At 27.7% G+C, this 20,185-nt stretch overlaps 2 protein-coding genes across 4 annotated transcripts in view; both read right to left on the reverse strand.

The window, feature by feature from the left end:
- Positions 1–6,521: 6,521 nt before the first annotated feature.
- Positions 6,522–10,354, reverse strand: LOC123300598 (NAD kinase 2, mitochondrial). Its single transcript, XM_044883195.1, has 6 exons — positions 10,298–10,354; positions 9,651–9,942; positions 8,755–8,965; positions 8,515–8,676; positions 7,810–8,092; positions 6,522–6,786 (listed from the first exon to the last, which is right to left on the reverse strand). Exons 1-6 carry the CDS (start codon positions 10,329–10,331, stop codon positions 6,554–6,556), a joined length of 1,215 nt encoding a protein of 404 aa, XP_044739130.1. The 5' UTR covers positions 10,332–10,354; the 3' UTR covers positions 6,522–6,553.
- Positions 10,355–19,064: 8,710 nt separating this feature from the next.
- The window catches only part of LOC123300338 (protein quiver), a 59,585-nt gene continuing 58,464 nt past the window's right edge, over positions 19,065–20,185 (reverse strand). Inside the window, exon 4 of one of the 3 annotated variants that reach the window (XM_044882899.1) lies at positions 19,065–19,637. In XM_044882899.1, coding sequence (XP_044738834.1) covers positions 19,357–19,637 — 281 coding nt within the window. In that variant the 3' untranslated portion in view covers positions 19,065–19,356. The remainder of the gene's footprint in view (positions 19,638–20,185) is intronic. The other 2 variants (XM_044882898.1, XM_044882900.1) reach the window with 2 other exon arrangements.

Below are 20,185 nucleotides of genomic sequence, written 5' to 3' on the forward strand. Positions count from 1 at the left end.
TTTTTTGGTTTTACCTCTCAACAACATAGATCCAATATTCTTCAGTAATTAAATCAAGTCTAAAATAAATAATGTAATTTGTATTTCCCTTTTATAATTTCATCAATTTATATTTGCGACGAATTTTCTTTCTAAATAACTTTTAATTTTGCAGTTAATAAAAATGTGTGTCATATTTGTTGTAAAAAAATTATTTTTAAATGTTGCATACCTTCTATATTTAATTCACAAATTATTTAAAAAAAATTAAATTATTTATATATTTAATAAATATATTTAATAAAAAAAATTTAGATAGAACAATTTAAAAATTATGAATATCTATTTATACTTACAATTAGATTAACTGGTGCTATTTTGAATTTATATAAAATAAAAAATAACACACCAAAACTGTATAAATAATACTGAAACTTATGAATTCAAAAATCCAGTTTGATTCAAAACAATTTTAAAAAAATACTAGAAAATTGTGATTGAATTTATATTCACGAAAAAAAATAGAGTGATTCATGTTATTTCTTTCATTGATTCAGAATTATCCAATATTATACTAAGTTTTGAATTTTAATGCAATTAATTAGTCAATTTTTCACTTGACTATCATTTCTCGAATTGCACCTTTCTAATCGAGTACATGAGTGAAATTTGGAAATTGGTGCCAAAAATTAGTTACCTATTCATGAAATCATTTACAGCAATTTTTTGGTGAATTTTATAGGTAAGTTTTTTTTTAATTTTCTTCAGTTTTAGTTCAATTAATTAGAAGCCTGCACTATAATTAATCTATTTTTCATAAATTTTTCAATATAAAACAAAAATCGAATTCAATTCCCCACACCTCCATCATTTTATTTTTGTTATACGAGGGTAGGTGAAAGGACCCCGCAATATTAGATAGGTAAATGGCTTTCTGTGAAACTTTTTCTAACACGCCCTAAAATGTTCTTTGGATCATTTTGATCAAAAGCTCACACGGCCACAACAATTTTTAACGAATAGTTTTCGAGCTTCGGGCGATCAAAGCCACACATACATTATAGTTATATAGCCCGTAGCTCGAAAAATGCCCGTTAAAACATTTTGTGGCCGTGAGAGCTTTTGATCAGAACAAACCGAAGAACATTTTGATGGCGGTCTGAAAAAGTGTCATATAAAGTCATTTTCCTAGGCAAATAGGTACTACAACTATAATATATGTGTAGCTTAGATCGTCCATAGGCCGAAAACTACTCGTTAAAAAGTTTTGTGGCTGTGAGAGCTTTTGATCGGAACAATTCGAAGAACATTTTAGAGTGGACTAGAAAAAGTTTCACAGAAAACCATTTTCATATATAATAATGCGAGATACTTTATTTATTTAGTACTATGAAATAAATGCCAGAAGAACCATTACTTGGACTGCTGTTCTAGCCAATTTCACTAAGGCTCAGCCTTCATGAAAATTAGATCCTTAATTTTTTTAGAACATTTTTAAAATCTATTTTTGACATGATAAAATAATTTTAGAATAAAGTCAAGATTAATACTATTTGTCATTTTTTTATATTGAAATATTTTTTAATTCATAATCTATATCCGCTTAACTTTACTTCGATTATTTTAAAAACGATCTTCACTGTATCTTATTTTAATGAATTCCGCATAATATGACTTAACATGATTTACAAATAGGGTATCTAAGAAGGAAGTTATTTTCATGAATTTTACTCTATAATTACAATAAAATCAAATTCGAAGGAACTAAACCACTTATCATCACTGAATTGACTTGAAATACACTTTTAACCTACCATAGATATTTCTAGTAAATAAAAAGCAATTTTAACAATAAAAATTTTTAAACTAACTCTGAATAGAAAATAATATATCAAAATACTAATTATAAATCTGAAAGAGATAATATTAGTTCTACACACATATTTTAAAGAATATAGTCCCAGCGATTTTAACAGAAATAATGGAATTGCAGAATACATTCTGTTCCTTTGAATATTCATAATAGAGATAATACGATATTTGGCTGAAGTCGAATTTGCCCTATTACTCATAAAAATGTAGAACTAAACTTGATACCATGACAAAATTTGAAAGTGAAATTAAAATTGATTTAAAAAGCAAAGAAGTTATAAGCATTCAAAGATTGTAGCCCATCTCCTTTTAGCAAAACAAAGTTTTATATGTATTTTACACAGAATATTATACATACAGAACGCTAGCCTGTAAGTGTATGTGATATGCGAAGCAAGAGAGAAGACTGCCAGTGAGTTCCCCTGTGTCCTTGTCTAATACATACTTATAATATAATAAGTATACATGTGCATATGACTATGACAAGGACACAGGGAAACTCACTGACAGTTTTCTCTCTCAATCATCATATCGCATCCACTTACAGGATAACAGATTTCTCGTGTTCTCTATGTGTAATATATTTCAAATGTTTCAAATAGAAAGAATGGAAAAAAACACTTGTTGACGTCATAACATGAAATTGCCACAGAACATTATTACATAAACTTATTAAATTTAGCGTAAATAGAAATTTTCGCCGAATTTATAAAGTTTACTTATTAAAGTTGTTTTATACTTTAGGTATAAAGTATAATAGTATATTACATACCTAAGGAGCAAAAGTAAAGAATGTCTCAGATCTCATGTTCATTGTCGCCCAAGGTGAAGCAGTAAGTGACAAAAATGAGATCTGGGACATTCATTACTTGCTCCCGTTGTGTATATACTATTTTACTTCCTTTTGCTGACACTTTCTGCGCAGATGTGAGGAAAATTATTTTCCTTTATCTCTTACTAGGTACGAACATGAAATATTTTTAGTGATCTGCATTATGTAACGCCTACGACCGCATAGAATATCCCATTCCACATTAAGAATTATTTCCATTTTGAGTACTCAAAAGGGCGGGTAATATTATACGCCATTACATTATTTCTATTAAAATCTCTCGATCTAAAACCTAAAAAAAGACCAATAACTTATATACACCTAGTAAATTTTAATAAATAAAAGAAATTTATAAAAATTAAATAAAAGACATCTAACTTTTCATGAAAATTTTTATTTCATGATTAGATTAAATGTTGAATTAGTATAATAATATCTAATTTTGTATAACACAACTCATATTTATAAAATATATTCCTGTAAAAAAGATTTTATATAGACAAAAAAAATACTATAAATAAAGAGATTTTAATTCAAGAAAAAACTTTAGATATAGTCAAAGCTGCCATAGCAGTAACAAATACGTTCTAACGTATCTAAGTATAAAAATATGTAAAAGACAGTAAAACCAGAGCAAGAAATTTGATGAAACAAACTCTCTTATAAAAAGCTATTTATTTTAAAAAGGTTTCTAGATGAAGAGTTTCCAACTACGAAGAACAAACTGAGGATATAAGTACAAGTATAATAAGCGAGATGAAATTGAAATCCACATTATATTTGAATACAAAACCCTCTCAAAGGACGCTATACTTTGGAATGCATGAATCTTCAACCAGATAAGATCAATAAAAAATCGCCAAAAGATATCCTAACGTTTAAAAATACTATTCATTGGCTTCCAGGGATTTCTCTGGCTGTCTAAGAATGTACTTTTAATTTTAATCTGTTGTAATCCAAAAACCTGGAGTGGGACACACTTAGACCATGGGGTCCGTTGTGATACCGAAAAAGGTTTGACCCATCCCTGGCCAGTACTCCATAAACCATTTTGAGCTGTTTAAGAACAGCTAGAGTGTTTTGACGTCAACGGACTTTAGGTCAGAGAGGTCGTCAAAGAGAGACTGGCTCAAATAAGTCCACCTGCCCATGGCAACAGCTGGACAGTGACAGAGAAGATGAGACATCGTCTCCTCCTCCTCCACATTGTGACAGCTCCTGCAATAGTCGTGGTACACTGTCAGGTCCAGGCGTTCAGCGTGCCTGCCGCTCAGTCAGTGTTCTGTAATAGCCGCAATAGCTTTGCTAATAGACGCCCTTGGAAGCGGTATAAGATCTTCGCCATACAACAGAGCCCCGAAATAATTCACGAAAACGTAAACTAAACTGTGCCGTGTAATTTTATCACCTCGGCGCCATAGATGATTAAGACGACCCTGTATTTCGTTAAAAAAAAATCGCTTGCGTTGCCTTGGGTCCAGGGTATTATATTGCCCAAAATTTTTAATTTTATTAGTTCCAATTTATTATTCTATCGACGATATCATATTCTTAATATATTTTACTCATATTCACTTCTTCGTTAGATATTTTACAGCGTATGTGTTACTGTCATGGAAGCTAAGAGTAAATACTGTTTCGAAACGGATCTGTCCATTTATCGCAAATTTTAATATTATGAATTATATAATAAAAAGTATTTAAGAGTTGCATTTAAAAAAAAAATGTATTATGTATGCTTGCTTTTCGCATCTGATGGGCTTTTATAAATAAAATAAAAAATGTATGGCGCATGTAAATATAATATTCTGTAATGATATGTTCAAAAACAAATTTTATTTCATTTATTAATAATAATTGTACAAACCTTACCTGTTTTTAAACGAGGAGGCCTATAAATTTTTATTTATTCTAAAATTTTATTTGTTGAAGCATCTATGCTATAAACAGAACGCAGAAATGTATGAATTATTTATGAAAAACGATTTTATTGCGATCTTCGACTTAGAACTTACTCTATTCCGAACTTAATATTTGAATTTTGTAAAAATGTTTTTATTATTATTTTATTTTATTTATGGTCGCTTTTTAACAACTAGGTTAAAAATTTTCTAAGAACTTTTTTTTTCTATGTCATCAAATTATTATAAAAAAATAAAACGTCAAGCTTTTTTTATTGACCTTATCTTATATGGAAGTATGAACGAGCTTTTATTTAGATAAATTAACCACCCGAATTAATTACTAACTACCTTAAGTAGGTCGAAGCTGTGCCAATCGAAATATTTTATATGCATCCATTCATTTACATAATTTTTTTATTCATTTCTATATTATTCGCATTATTATTTAATTTATATTTTTTAAAACAAACACGAGATGCTTTCAACTTACCTTTACCTACCTAAGCAAGAGAAACTAACTTGTTACAAAATGAGTATCACACTTACCCATAAAGTCTCCATTTTTCCTATGAGAAGTTGAAATTTCAAATTTCCATTTTAATTAAATAAAATAAGTGATAAACACATAAAAAAAATAATGTCTCCTTATCCTTCTAGACAAAAATATTTTTCGCCAATAAGTGAAATGTCGATTTGGACAGATTTTTCAATATCCATTAATATCGATTATATTGAAATTCTAATGCTAAAAACATAGAAAAACAAAAGAAGAGCGATCTTTTTTTGATAAAATTTGAATTATATTTACAAATCCAAAAGTTATGGAAAAATATTTTTAAAATTTTGTAAAATAACTCGAATGATAGGAAAACCTATTTTAGAAAACGTTGCCCACTAATATTCAAAAATTTATTTTATAAAATGTTGCAAACTTTAGACTAATACGACATTATCGATATTTTTTGTGCATCGAATTGTTAAACTAATACAAACGTAAATTTTATAATGGAAAGTTACTTATCGTTTTTTATATTTAAAAAAAAATCCTTTCTTCCTTTTAATTTAATTTTCCGAAATTAAATTGAGTGTTATTTTATTAAATTAAAATTATTTCTATTAAAATAGACAATATTAATTTATTGCTATATTTTTTAAAATAAAGTTTTTAAATATATCTAACAGAATATAAAAAATAAAATGTTAGCTCAATATTATATATTCATTAATTTTGCAACGTATTTCATGTTCAAATTTTTGATTAATTAATTCGTGAATCCATAATGGTGCAATATTTAAATTGTTAATAGTTTTTAACGTATGAGATTATAATTACAAAAAAAAAATTATATAGCCATTTTTGTTTTGAAGTATGTTAAACTACTACGTTCGAAAATATACCATTGAAAATATAAAAGTCTCGATCTTTTATTAAATATTCCAAATTCGAAACATAAAACCTTTCTTCTATCGTGTTTCCCTTCCTGATTTTTTCCAAATGTTTATTTGCTATTTTTAGAATCAAAATAATCAAAATGACTCTTGAATAAGGATTATCATCCCAATCGGAGGCCAATTTATTAAAATTTTCTTATCCCTTTTAAAAAATCAAGAAAATTACAAAAAAATTCTTGTTTCGGAATTTGATTAAACTTATTCCATAAGATAATTTTTGCCCAAAAAGTACAAAAATCGGTTTCATCTAACACAATATTGATCGATTAATTTTTGAGATTTCTCATCTAATCGTCAAACTTGTTGCTATGATAGTTACGTCGCTGAATAAAATCATTTTAAATTATGGGTTACGTAAAAATAAATTTCTTGTTATAATCATAAAAACTTTTTATAAAAAACGAAATACAATATTTAAACTAAAATTATTATGTAACATAAACATAAATATTAAATATTTACAAATTAAAAATGAAGTTGATAAATAAAAACACTTGAAAAACACATCATTGGATTATGGATCCATAATTACAGTTCGAAGAGCATCCTCATCATGTATTTCAAATGTTGCTTTGGCATTATTGTTGAATGGAAAAGAAATATTACCATCGATTACGAGACCAGCATCATAACACAACGATTGTAAACGAACTTTTTTGGCAAAATTTCTGGGTTGAATTCCTTTTGGTGATGGCCAAACGCCAGCAACTATCATATCTCGTACTGTATATGCCATTCGTTTGTCATCTGAAACCATAAAAATTCATTTCAAAGTTCCAATTTCCAAGTTTCTTAAATACTTGTTAGTTTCTTAATTTTATCAAAAATTCCCGACCAATCATCAAAGGCGGATTAATCATGATGCATACTAGCTAGAAAATTTGGATTCTCAATCACAGTAGATATTATGCTTTTTTTGATGCTGTCAGTTGATGAAATATTTCATATTTACAGAATAGAACCTTCTAGTATCGAGTAGAAGAAGTAATAGTCCTTCTCGATAAGTTACTACTCGGTGCTTTACGTAACGTATCGCATCCATATTATTATCCGATATCACGATGACGGATCTGGAGACGAATTTGTGTTCAGAGAAAATATAAGTTAAAGATTGATTGGTTTGTTTGTACTAGACATGCTGCATGCAGAAGTGTCGCGACGACTAGAAACTTATCGAGAAATTAATTCTCTGTTTAGATTTCTAACAGATTTTATGACAAATGACAAATTTCATGGCGATGAAATTAAAAAGGCTTGAACAAAATTTTGTTAATATTGTTCTGGACATTGAGCGGACATTGAGCCCGAGTTTATAAACGCATTTCAAGTACTTCATTTTACAATTACAAGATACGGGGATTTTAGGGAAAGATAAAATTGGGCCTACCAAGGAATCGTACAAATATATAGAAGTCTAATGATATAAAACGCAGCGGATGAACGTTACTTTTCAAAATTTAAACTAGTAAAAAACTTCTTCGTTCGTCAATGTCTCAGAACCGTTTAAATTCATTGTCGATTATGGCAATTGAAAATGATGTATGGGAAAAGGTAAACTTTCAAGATTTTATGAACGATTTGGTATCCAATCCTTTATTTAAATATACTTTTTATTATATTTAACAAGAATATTGTTTAAATTAAAACAACCGCGTTAAAACTATTTTATTTCGTTAATTATCACAGCAAAAAAAAAAGATTTATTTTATATAAAATTTCTGAGGACTAATTTGATGACTAAGCATGTAAATATACAAAGCTTTAGCTTACCTGCATTAAATATTAAACTTTTATTATAAATATCCGCTAATTCTGAACACAAAGAATTATTGTTCTCCAATAATTCCGGATTGTCTATTTTCGATTTCAATAATCGTAACAATATGGATATGTAATCAGGTGCTAAACGATTCATACTATAATACCACGATGTAGATCCAGTTCCAGTAGTAATGCATACTCCAGATGATTTAATTCTTGTAAATACACTACTGTCATCTAAATTTATATCTAAGGTCGATGCTTTAGCAGATAATGATTCACCAACAAACACCTAAAAATAGAAGAATAGTGAATTGTCACTAAAAAAAATCAACATTTTAATCATGAGCAGGCGAATAAAAATTAATTTGGATCTTAGCATGCGTCTCACTCATATTTTCAAATAACGAAAAGCAGAACATGTAGAAATAAATTTTTACAAGGGATTTTTTTTTTGTATATTCGAACAAGGTTTGCATTGCCTGAAACAAGTTTGATAATCAAACTTCTAAAATTCTGTTTCAGAACTTTGATGATCTATATTTGACCAAATTTGATTTTTCACTATATTTGTTATGGATATTTGTTTATTTTTCGAAAATCTAAGGGGGTACGCATGTAACTCGAAACTAAAAATTTTTTTGAAATCGGATAATCGAGCGTCTGTAAGAGCAAAAAAAATTGATTTTTCTTATTCGATTAAATGATACTTACTTCATTTAAAGCTAAAACAGGTAAAGTCACCTCTGTTCCATTTTCTGGATTAAATTTTAATAAATTATCGTTATTCATACGATGCAAATCAACTGGTTTACCAAACGTTTGTGCGGTTAATTTTGTTCGAATTCGACTTCGCATCAGCCATCTAAAATTACCCTATAAATTTTTTATTCATTTAATTTTAAAAAATGGTAATAACTTAAAATATCAATATATTTATTACAAAAAGATTACCGTTTGTAAGTTTTTAATAGCTTCCTTAATATTAACGGAAAATTTTTTTGGTAAACACAAATGACCTTCAGAATGATTCGGATCTGAATTAAATCCTACAATGATTTTCTTATTATCTGTAATCTGACTAGCTGCTAATAAAAATGTACCATCTCCGCCCGTAGGTATAATAATATCGGCCCATTCTATTAGTTTTGTGTTACAACTTAATCTGAAAATAGTATAATATTTTTATTGGCTGATTTAAAAACAAACAAAAAATTATTTAAATTTGATTTACAAATATTTTGAATAATAACAAATAATTGACTGAGTTAATTGTTGAAATACTCTGTATAGTGAATACCTTGAAAGTATTGAATGTCAGTGCGGAGACTCAGAATGTAGTCTGAGTCTCCAATAACTTGGACCTTTTCATAATCGTGTATCGTTACGGTCGTTACATAATCACATTTCTGAGATTAAGTAATAGATACCTACCAGGAGTGAACATCATCATTGTGGTTAATGATTTAAATTTAATACTTAATAAAGCAATTTTCTCAAAATTGGTGATTTTAGATTGTCTAAAAAGGTTCTTAAATATATTGGTATTCGAATTTCGTGGAAACTACGTTTAAAATCTCAAATATAATTATTAATTACAATAAATGCATATTCCTGGCATACAATGGCGAAATGAGAGCAAATATATGTACGATATTTTGAGAAGAGCCCATTTTTCTTTTACGATTACGAAGGACATATTTGTACAGACTTAATTGTGCGTAAGTTAAAAACATGCACTCAATCCTCATAAAGAGAATAATTTTATCGCTATAATAATTCGATTAAACCTATCTAACAGAAGCTAACGTGACTGTATTATTACCAATATAATTTTTTCCACAATTTACCTGTTAACAACTTGAACTTCTATTCCAAGCTCTTTTAAACAATTTGTAACTTTTTCTTCAAATTTACTATTCATGGTTTTATATTCAACTAATCTATCATAGTTTAATCCTTTACTTCGAACTTTCTTCTCAAATTCCAAATCATTTTGTGGTGATTTCGATAAAAAATATCTCTCATAATCGTATCTTGAAAACTTCGAAAACACTAAACATTTTTTTAATTTTAAATTTTTTGATATATTATCATTTTTTGAGGATGAATAATTACGTAATTTCTCAAATACATTGAGATCTAAAAAGAAAATTAAAAATAAATTATTATGTATCCATTTATTGTAAAGAGTTTTAATTTGTGCAAATTCATTATTTATTTTTGTTTTGATGCAAATAAAATAATTTTAAGAATTCTCCTTATTTGGTTTCGTCTACAAGTTTTATTAACAACGGGAAAAGCAAATAAAAATAATTTTTGAAATTAAATTGTTATTCTGTTTTCATCCAAACAATATAATATATACAATTTAAATTTTCCACCAAAAATAAAAAAATTATTGCACATGCGCATATCATTCACAAGAGAAACATGTCATGATTCACATTTTACATTTTTATTGCATGTTATATTTAAAAAAAGGATATTTATCTACCTTTCTGCTTAAATGATACACGTATTTTATACATTGGTTTAAAATAATTAGATCGTATTGTTTTAAATCATGAACTTGAAAAATAAAAACACAAAACTATCCTATGAAGTAAGGTTAAATATAAAATAGTTTGAACTTTGTAACTGATAAAACAGATAAGTATTTTAGTTTGTGGATTCCAAGTTATCTCCATTCAAGTCCAATAAAAAGACTACCGTCTTTAAATATAGACGATATTTTCATTATATTTTGAATGGAATTGTCTTATTAATTAAAACACAAAATATTTATGGTTAAGTGAATGTTATTATGTAAACGTCAATGGTTACCTTAGACCTTTCATTTAAATGTAGATCAACAGTACACAACATACCTTAGATAAAATAAAAATTACTCATTTTCATTACAATTTTTTTGATGTTTTGAGACTTTTTTTTTTTTTCGTTAATTATTGTTGCTTTATGCTCAATTTATGGTGCCTTTGCACTCGTTATCAGAAAATTTAATTGAATTTATAGTTAGAAATACATATCTGTTTGTTTACTTTTAGTTATCTTATCGATTGTTCTATAAGAATCTGAAGCAGCCTTGTGACTAATATCCGTTATCTGGGAGATCTTCATTGTCTTGGTCTATATTTGGTTAACGGAAAAGGAAAAAATTTGTCTTTAATTGGGTTGGATGTTCAAATAGACGCTATTTTCATAAGTTTTGAAAACTTAATTGAATGAATCAGGAACAAAATTAATTATTAGCAAATTCGGCATATATAGGATGCTTACCATCGACCTTACGGTCGCAATGAGACCATTGCGAACGTATCAATCGATCTTATTCGTTACAAGTCATAGAACCGGTATTCAAAATCCAAAAAATTGGCATAATAATAATAATTAAGCTAGTAGTAAGAATATTGGAATTCATTTCATTCCCATGCAAGCTTCTATGTTTATTTAAAATACAATACTATTATTCTAATCGACGATCTATTCTTATCTGAGAGTCAACAGTTTTACTGCAACATTAAAATAAGAAAATTATTAAAGGGCAATAAAAATCTTATCATTTTCAACTTGATCTCATTATATTTTGAAAACAAAGCTAATTAGTGAACTTAGTTGCATGTGGCGATCCGTAAATAGTTAATTTCCCATTACGTGCGATAAGTATATTTGACGAACGAAACGGAAAATTTCTTAATCTTACAAACGTACCTATATTATGAACGGTACTTACCTCGATTGAGTTATAAGAATTTATCTTCGTTTTTCTGTATTATATTTTCCGTCGTGTATAATGATTTTCAAAATAAATATAAATCTGAAATATAAACAATATTGACAAAATAAAAATCATTTTTTATAAATTTTATTTTCGTTTTTCTGTATTAAACATTTTGTAGTGTATTTGCATTTTCATATTAAATATAATAACTTTACTTAACTGATGGATACTGCAAGTTAAGGATTCGAGGGCGCAATGAATGAACTTTTGAGAAAAACGCTTTTGAGAAACAAATTGCAAAATCATTAGATACTATTACAATTTGTTTTTCAAAACATTACGTATTAATATCATTCGATAAAGAATAACTAATCGAATTTGTAAAGGCCTCAAACTGAATGCTTCTACCCGTGCTGGAGTATCGGGGCCTCTTGAATCGTTGAATATTTCAGAGGTAAAGATTGTGTGATTTACCGCGTAGGATTTAGCATTTGTTTCCCAAAAAATATACAAGGAATATCAAAAAACTGACTCATATTTTTATGTCTGAAAATTTTTGAAGAACGAAAATATTTATTTTTAGATCCAAAATGGAATAAACTGAGAGCGAGTAAAAAAGCTAGCTACGCCACTAAGTGAAGGTAAAATTTTAATTTTAATTTATTCTAAAAAGGGGTTTTCAGGAAAATTAATGTATTTAACTTAATGTAGGTACATCACTTAAATCAATTACGGCCATATTAGTGGTGTTTCTTTTTTTGAATTTAGGATTGATTAAGGTTTAAAATGTTTTGAAACCGATTAAAGTTTCTGAAGGTGTTCGATATTTTACAAATAGTCTATTCGATTCCTACCAGATACTTGCCGATGGGAATATCATGTGTTCACCGCGAATATTCACTTTATATGTGATAGTTCAAATTTTGGATTTTAAAACTAAGAAAGACTCTATCTAGCGATAGGAAAAAGATCTATAGTTTGCAAACGCCCATAGATATATTTAACGAAAATTTTTGAGCACATTTAAATGTATAATGCAATCAGTATCTTGTTCCTTTTGATTCAATGTGAGTTGTTTAAAATATGGTTTAAATTTTTTTTACTCGTGGCGCTAACATCTTTGTATTCTTAGCGTTAAAATCAAATATATGTTTGGAATGATATCGTGAACATTCTGAGACACTCGACGTTGACATCGAAAACCATTTAGCAGAAAGCGAATACGCTAAAAATAAAGCTTTAAAGAAAATAAAAATAAGAAATGTTTTTCTCAACAATTTAGTTTATTTACTAGGTACATTTATATTAACAAGAGTGCAATAATTGAGAATATTTTCATGAATTAACATATGTACATTTAATAATAGTATTTTATTTTTCTTCTTTTTATAAAATTTGATAATGCATACAATGTTTTGAATAAAATCTCTGAACTTATTTGAATCAACAATGAAAGAATTGAGAGTAATTATTGACTTTGTATTTAGTCATAAATTTTTTTTAATGGCATGAAAAAGAGTACTTTGAATAATGTAAGTATGTGTAAAAAAGTACTCTAATTAATGTCATTTTACATATTTGAAGCATGAGAAAGGTGTCAATGATAAAAATATCGTGATTGGGCCACATGTATACTTCTTTTTAAAAAAATTGTAACTCCTCATTTGATTAAACTTGGACTCAAATGAAAAATGTTGTTTTTTGTTCATATACCTACATACAAATATTTACAAGATAAATTGAGTAAAATTTGGTCGCTTTTTTCTACTGAGAAGTTGCAAATTTTTTGTTCGTGAGATGAATATGATTGTACCTCGAATATTATCGATGCCGTGTAAGTTGCGTAAAGCAATTTGTATGTTTTTGTTTCGGTATATTTTTTTTAGAGTAAAATTAAAAACTCTTGCATGCAAGTTGAAATTTATTTTCATGCTATTATAGAAAATTCACAGGGTTTTTTGTTTTTCATGCATGATTATATTTTTTTCTACATGCACAACACACATTTAAAGAAAATCTTAAAAAAGATTTACCATTTTTAAGAGAGGGGAAAAATGAAGCATTACGCATTTCTTTGAAATGTACGTTATTGTTAAAAATTTTCCGAGATAATCGTTGATAATTTTTTGTTTTTTACATTGTAGTCGATCATATAGAATCTTTAAAATACTCGAGCATCTTGAAATTTTTTTAATGAAAATTTTTCTTAGATGCTTCTTGTACATAAAAAAAATTAATAAAAGCAAACTAATTAATTTTATCATTACTTTGTTTACGCAAAGCTAAGAATATTTCACGCTAAAGTTCGCAGCGCTACTTCTGGTAGGAGTTTAAAGCTGGTTTGTTCAATATTCGGATATTACTATTGGGAAAATCTGCCGGGTGTTTGAATTTCCTAGTGTAGAAAAATGTACTATTTTAAGCATGATGCATAGCAGCTGCATTTTCATAGTTATAATTTTCTTCGTATGGAATTTGTTTCATTTCAATATCAAATTTAAAAATTCGATTGACATGCAATATTCTTTTAGGTAACAAATAATTATAGAAATAATTTTGTGATTTTGTCAATATGTCAATGCTAGCGCAGGAAATACATCTGTCCAAATTTGAGCCTCGTTTGATTAGTTATAATTTAATCCGTTAGAAAAGTATATAACTGGACGAATATCCTGCTAATTACCTAGAATCCTATCATAGAAGTTTTATTGGCAGTATGCTCATTTGTAGCAACTAGCGACATAAAACGCTAAATTTTCCATATTTTTTAGAAAATATAATTCCTAAACTTTAATTGTCAATTGATTTTGGAAACAACGTGAGTAAAATGAGACATAAAGTATCTCATTGTACTCAGAATGTCAAAGGTATTTTTTAACGCTGAGTAAAAGTTAAAAAAAATATTTTCTTTGTTATATCTCTTTACGTAAACATTGTAAATAACAATTATAGATTTTTACGACAAATAATTATTTCAATAGATATTTTCTCATTTTTAATCTACAAGATTTTGTAAGTTATATTCTACTTGAGCACTAAACCGATAAGGGGAGACACTAATAAACATCTTTTTTATTTGTCATTTATATTCTTACGAAAATTACATTTTGATAATAAATATTATATTATATTAATATATATATATTTATCATTATAGAATTTTTTAAATATATATTTGAATTTCTAATAATTAATAACCAATAACATATTTAAAATGATATAGAAATATTTCACTAGGTTTTTTGATATGCTAAATTACGTTTCAAGGTAATTTTTTTATACACTTTTAATATCTACAAAGTTATGAGCTTTTATTTCTGTCTTCTTAATTTGACTTAACGAAACTTTTCTTAAGAAAAACTTAATGAGCATCATCCGCATATAAGCTCAGGGTGGAAGTTAATACTTTAGTACGCATTGTACTCCCTGTACACCCATTCTTTTTAACGTTCAATGTTTTTAACGTAACGTAACGTTGCGTAAAGTTTCAGACAGATGTCTTGCTAAAGAAGTATTAACTTCTACACCAATTTGACACAATTTTAGTAGATGCAAAAAAAAAAAAACAGAAACTTTTGCATTTCGAAATTGTAATCGAAAAAAATATTAGTACATAAGTAATATGTCCATAATTTTGTGGGGGGCTTTTTATTCATTTTTCTGAACTTAAACTAATATAATGAGTCCTATCATGTCCAGGTATTGTCATTTAACCTTTCTTGAGATTACAGAAGAAAGAAACACTTATTCAACAATCTAAAATGTTTGCCATTCCACAAATACTTATTTCAATCAGCATACAAGTTATTCAAAATAAATTCTTCTATCTACTGGGTGATTTCTTAATGGTTGATAAAAAATTTAAAGAGTAAAATCAACTCTGTGGGTTTTCGATAATGGTTTTATATATTTACGCTTGGGTTTGGTTCAAAGCAATTTAAAAATAGTTTAATTTTAAAAAGTAGCAAATGTATATTTTTATCGTGGAATGTATATTATATACAAATGTTTGCGAATTTGACGATCTATAACGATTTAGAATATTAGTTGTATATTTTGAATTGCTCGAAAACTTTTTATTGGTTTTATCATTATTAGAGACATTTTGCCGTATATAGAAAAAAGATTATGGTGAATGGGACCTCAAACTACTATAACTTTATGGTCAATATGCATATACGAATTGAATAACTTAACGTTTATTGATTATGTTGATTGTGTTTAGTTTAGACAACAAAATCGAAATAATGACGAAGTTAACAAATTTTTTTCTGGTGTTAGGAATTGAACCCTAGATCACTTGTTATTGTTGCAAGTTTCTTAACCATTTGACTACAGGTAACAGCAATAGTTTGTGTTTTTTCTCTTTCACAAAATTCGCTTTATGGAAAAAGAAGAAGAACGAGTTGATTTAGACCCTTTAAATTATTTCATTCACGTAAGAAATACAACATGTAAATACACAGAACAAGTTAAACTTCAAATGTGGTGATTATATCCCATTCAAAGGGTGATTATATCCCATTTTAAAATTTACGAAAATAGTATTTAAAAAAGCTGTATCGAGAGCTTGTTCTAGTGTATTTATTGTTCTGCAAGGTAGTAGATCACACAAATGCGCCTGAAAATTAATGATTATCTCACCGTTGAGACTTGGTACATGTTCTTTAGGTCCTACTGGATAATTACATAAGAAAATTCTCGGAAGGTTTTATTTCACGGAGATTATCGACTGCGCCACAAGCATCAAATTGATCAGTATTCATTTTTTTGTTATACTAACAAGACTGAATAACTCATTTGGTCTGACATTCAATAAAACGACGTGTCCGTTGACTTAATTAGCACCATGATAATAGTAACTGTCTGAGTGTTTTTTAACGGACACCTTGTTTTATTAAATGTAGGACAAATTGAATTTTCCACGGAAATCCACCAATTTGAAGCATGTAGGCATGGCTAAAAATTTTACTCCATGTAAGAGATAATTTTAGTATGTAAAAAGTTCTTCAAAAAGACACAAAGAACATATATTCAAAGTATCGATGGCGATGTAATCAGTAAGGTTTTTAAGGCACAGGCCTGTGATCTATAAATATAACGAATTTGTTTCTATTTATTTGTCTTTTTTTAGTAGAAAATATAATCTAAGCTATAGAACTATGTAGTATGCAAATTTATAATGTTTAAGGTACGTGCTGAATTATTATCTATGGTTTTATGAACGACATAAATTTTTTGTACAAGCCCATTACTTGCTTGGATTTTACATGCACTAAAAAGATTTCTAATATCGTTAATATAAATGGCCAATTGAGTAAAGAAAAAAATTACAATAGTAATGACAAGAAGAGCGAAAAATAATTTTTTTACCGCTCTAGTAGGGTAAACTTATAATAATATATGAGAAATTAAAAACAAATTTCTGAAAAATTGATATCTTGAAGTGCCCAAACTAATTAAAAGTCGAAGTATAACGTAAAAGAAATACTTATTCCTGTTAATTGCTAAGAAATCTTTTACCGTTTAATCTTCAGCAGAAGGTATTTTTGTATATTCATCATTCATTCAAATCAAGTGACCGTTTCTGGTGTCCTTTTGCATTCATTAAATTAATCTAGTTATTCAATAGTCGTTTTCTGGGTAAGTTTTAAAATTTTTCTATTTATGTTTATCAAAAAGACTTGATCATTCAAATTTTTTTTTACTTATGAGATATTGTTGCCTTTGAAGCATCAAGAGTTTTATACATCTTCACCATAAATAGGCTTATTTCACTTTTCAGTCAGTGATTTGATTCCAAAATACGCCGAAACAATAGTCACACAGGACTTCTCACAATAAATCAATGTGTTAGGGAACGATTTTCACTACGTGCCTACCCAACTATAATTACTCCGTTTTTTAATCTTGATGAAATTACCTGTGGTGTAACATAACTACAAATACATTTTTGGTAATTATTCATAAAAAACATGAGCTAATCCTACACAAATTTAAGGATTGAATTCGAATTTGTATTCTTTTGGGCCAAAATGATGTGATTTCGAAACTAAATGAGACCACTCAAGATATTCATCTTTAAAAGTTTTTGTTTTTCCAAATATAATAATAGGTTTACCCAAGACGTCCCAATCTATAGTCTATAAACTTATAAGTAAAATTATACCTATCAAATCTAATTTTGTTTTGATGCATTTTGTATTATGTAGTTACTTACACAATGCAAAAATGAAAATCTAAAAATGAATTAATGCAAAACCTTGAAAAAATAATATAGTCTAGTCGAAAAGTTCAAATTGGTGATACACCTATAATGATCGTAAAAAAACGTGTGATAGTTCGTTGGATTCGGAATGATGTCTAGAAAAATGTGCCAGCGCATAAAAAATTGCAAAAGTTTTAAACAATTAAAGATGAAAAAAATAGATAAGTCGTTATTCGCTAAAAATTAACTTTAAGATAAATTTCCAACGGCCATAAATACTTTAATGGGCTTAGAATACACCATAATTTTTTTCAAATTTTTAAATTAATATTTAATACCTTAAAAAAGTATTTAGTGTGACATACTCGTTTTTGAACATATTACAACAATATTTTATAAATAATGGAGACACACTTTCGGTAGTGGATGTTTTTTATTGGAAATTTTCTCCTCTTTAAGAATATTTTAGGTCTCTTAAATATTAATATTTTAGAGATATTGACCGAAAAACAGAATACCTTGTTTTTCATCTTTAATTGTTTATAACTTTTGCAATTTTGTATGTACTGAAAAACCGTTTCTGGCACAATTTTCTAGACGTCATTCCGAATACAACGAGATATCATACGTATTTTTACGACCATTATTTCTATATTACACCGAATTGGAACTTGTTGACTAGACTAATACTAACTTATTAATATCTTTAATATATTTTAATATAGTTACGCCCCCAAGACTTATTTTTAAGTTATACGCGTCCATTTCCAACAATCACAAAAAACTCTCGTAAATATAAATTTTTTTCAATTCTTATGTATTTATGTATTTAAGTTTTTGGTCGCTAATGTATTAAAAATTTTTGTTATACAAAAGTGTAAAAATTTCGATGTTTACATCTAATTCTTACGTGTACAAAATTTTACTAGGCCTTATTTCGTATAAAAATTGGAAAATTAAGATATCACACAAAATAACAAAAAAATTTTAATTTTATGAAAAAACTTAACTGGTGCAAGTAAAATTCTAGCAAGCTAAAGCCGTGCAAAAAATTCAGTGATTGTTTCGTTTTAAAGTAAAAAAATATTCTTATATATTTTTCGCTTCTACTGATTTTTTTAAATTTATATTTGGTATATAAGCTTTCTAAAAATATAAAAAATTATTTTTAAACTAATGAACAAATTTCATAAAATTTATATAACGGTTTTTAAATCGTTTTCAAATAAGCTCTAAAAATAATAAATTGTTAGAAAGAGGGAAGGCAGGCGATTAGTTTTTAAGTAGTTAATTTTTAAAAAACTGATAGCATAAAGAGGACTTTTTTAAAAATCTGATTTAAAATGCATTGAATATATTTTTAAAAATATCAATAAGTAAGGATTTACTTATAGACGTTTTGGAATGATTTTATTTTCATCAAAATTATCAAACTTTTTGGTTTTATTTAATTTTATGAGTATAAAAATAAGTTTGATGATTTTGATGCGTTCGATGAGCAGAACAATTTATTTGCACCGTTCCAATAACATTACGTTATCACACTGTGACAAATATTGGAAGGTGCAATGGAAATTAAAAAGGATATAAAAAAAACAAACAAAAATAGGATAAGGATTCCAAAAATCTACCGCACTACTGAGCATGCTTCACTATGGTAGTATGGTCCGCTTAGACTGGTACTAGTAGCTAGGACTACGGGCATATACAAGGCGGCGAGGACTGCGGCTAGTAAGAGCAGGCCATGTTTATGTGTGTTGGTATGCAGTGCTGGCACCCTGTTACACATATCCTCCTCACAGAAACACATGTGGCCCGATCCGCTACTTTCCATCATGCACACATGATCTACCATAAAGAGATTTATCTGCAGTTGTGATGTACACGTCCTTCGAACGACCTCGAACGCTGTAACATTAGTTAGAACAATTTTTATATATTCATACATAGAAAAATCAACAGGTTAGTTTTGAAATAAAAAAATATAAGTAAAAGCATTAAATTTGTTAAAAAAATAATTTAGTAGAAGAGATCCTATTTATCAAATTCTATTCTAATTGAGTAAATCTACTTTGTGCTTCGAATATAAGCTCTATCAATAAAAAGATTTCCAAAAGATCATAATTTTTAACTAATAAAATTGTGAATTATCTGTAAAAATATTCAATTTAGTTTCTAATTTTATGATTAAAATCTGTTAAGCGTGTGCTAAACCACCCCATACAAGGTTCGTGAGTATTAAAAGTATTAGATTCAAGATTCAAGCCAATCATTTTTCTATACAGTATTTTAACCTTATTGCAATATGAAATTACAAATATTATAAAATTTGTAACTCTAACTATCCTTCAATTAGGCCAATTAATCTGCTTCGGCACCATTATTTATCGTTGTCTGAATAGTAAAGCTGGAAATAGTTAACTTTTCACAATGTAGTTATTCTGCCAAACTTTTTT

This window comes from Chrysoperla carnea, chromosome 5 (genome assembly GCF_905475395.1).
Source record: "Chrysoperla carnea chromosome 5, inChrCarn1.1, whole genome shotgun sequence".
NCBI lineage: Eukaryota > Metazoa > Arthropoda > Insecta > Neuroptera > Chrysopidae > Chrysoperla > Chrysoperla carnea.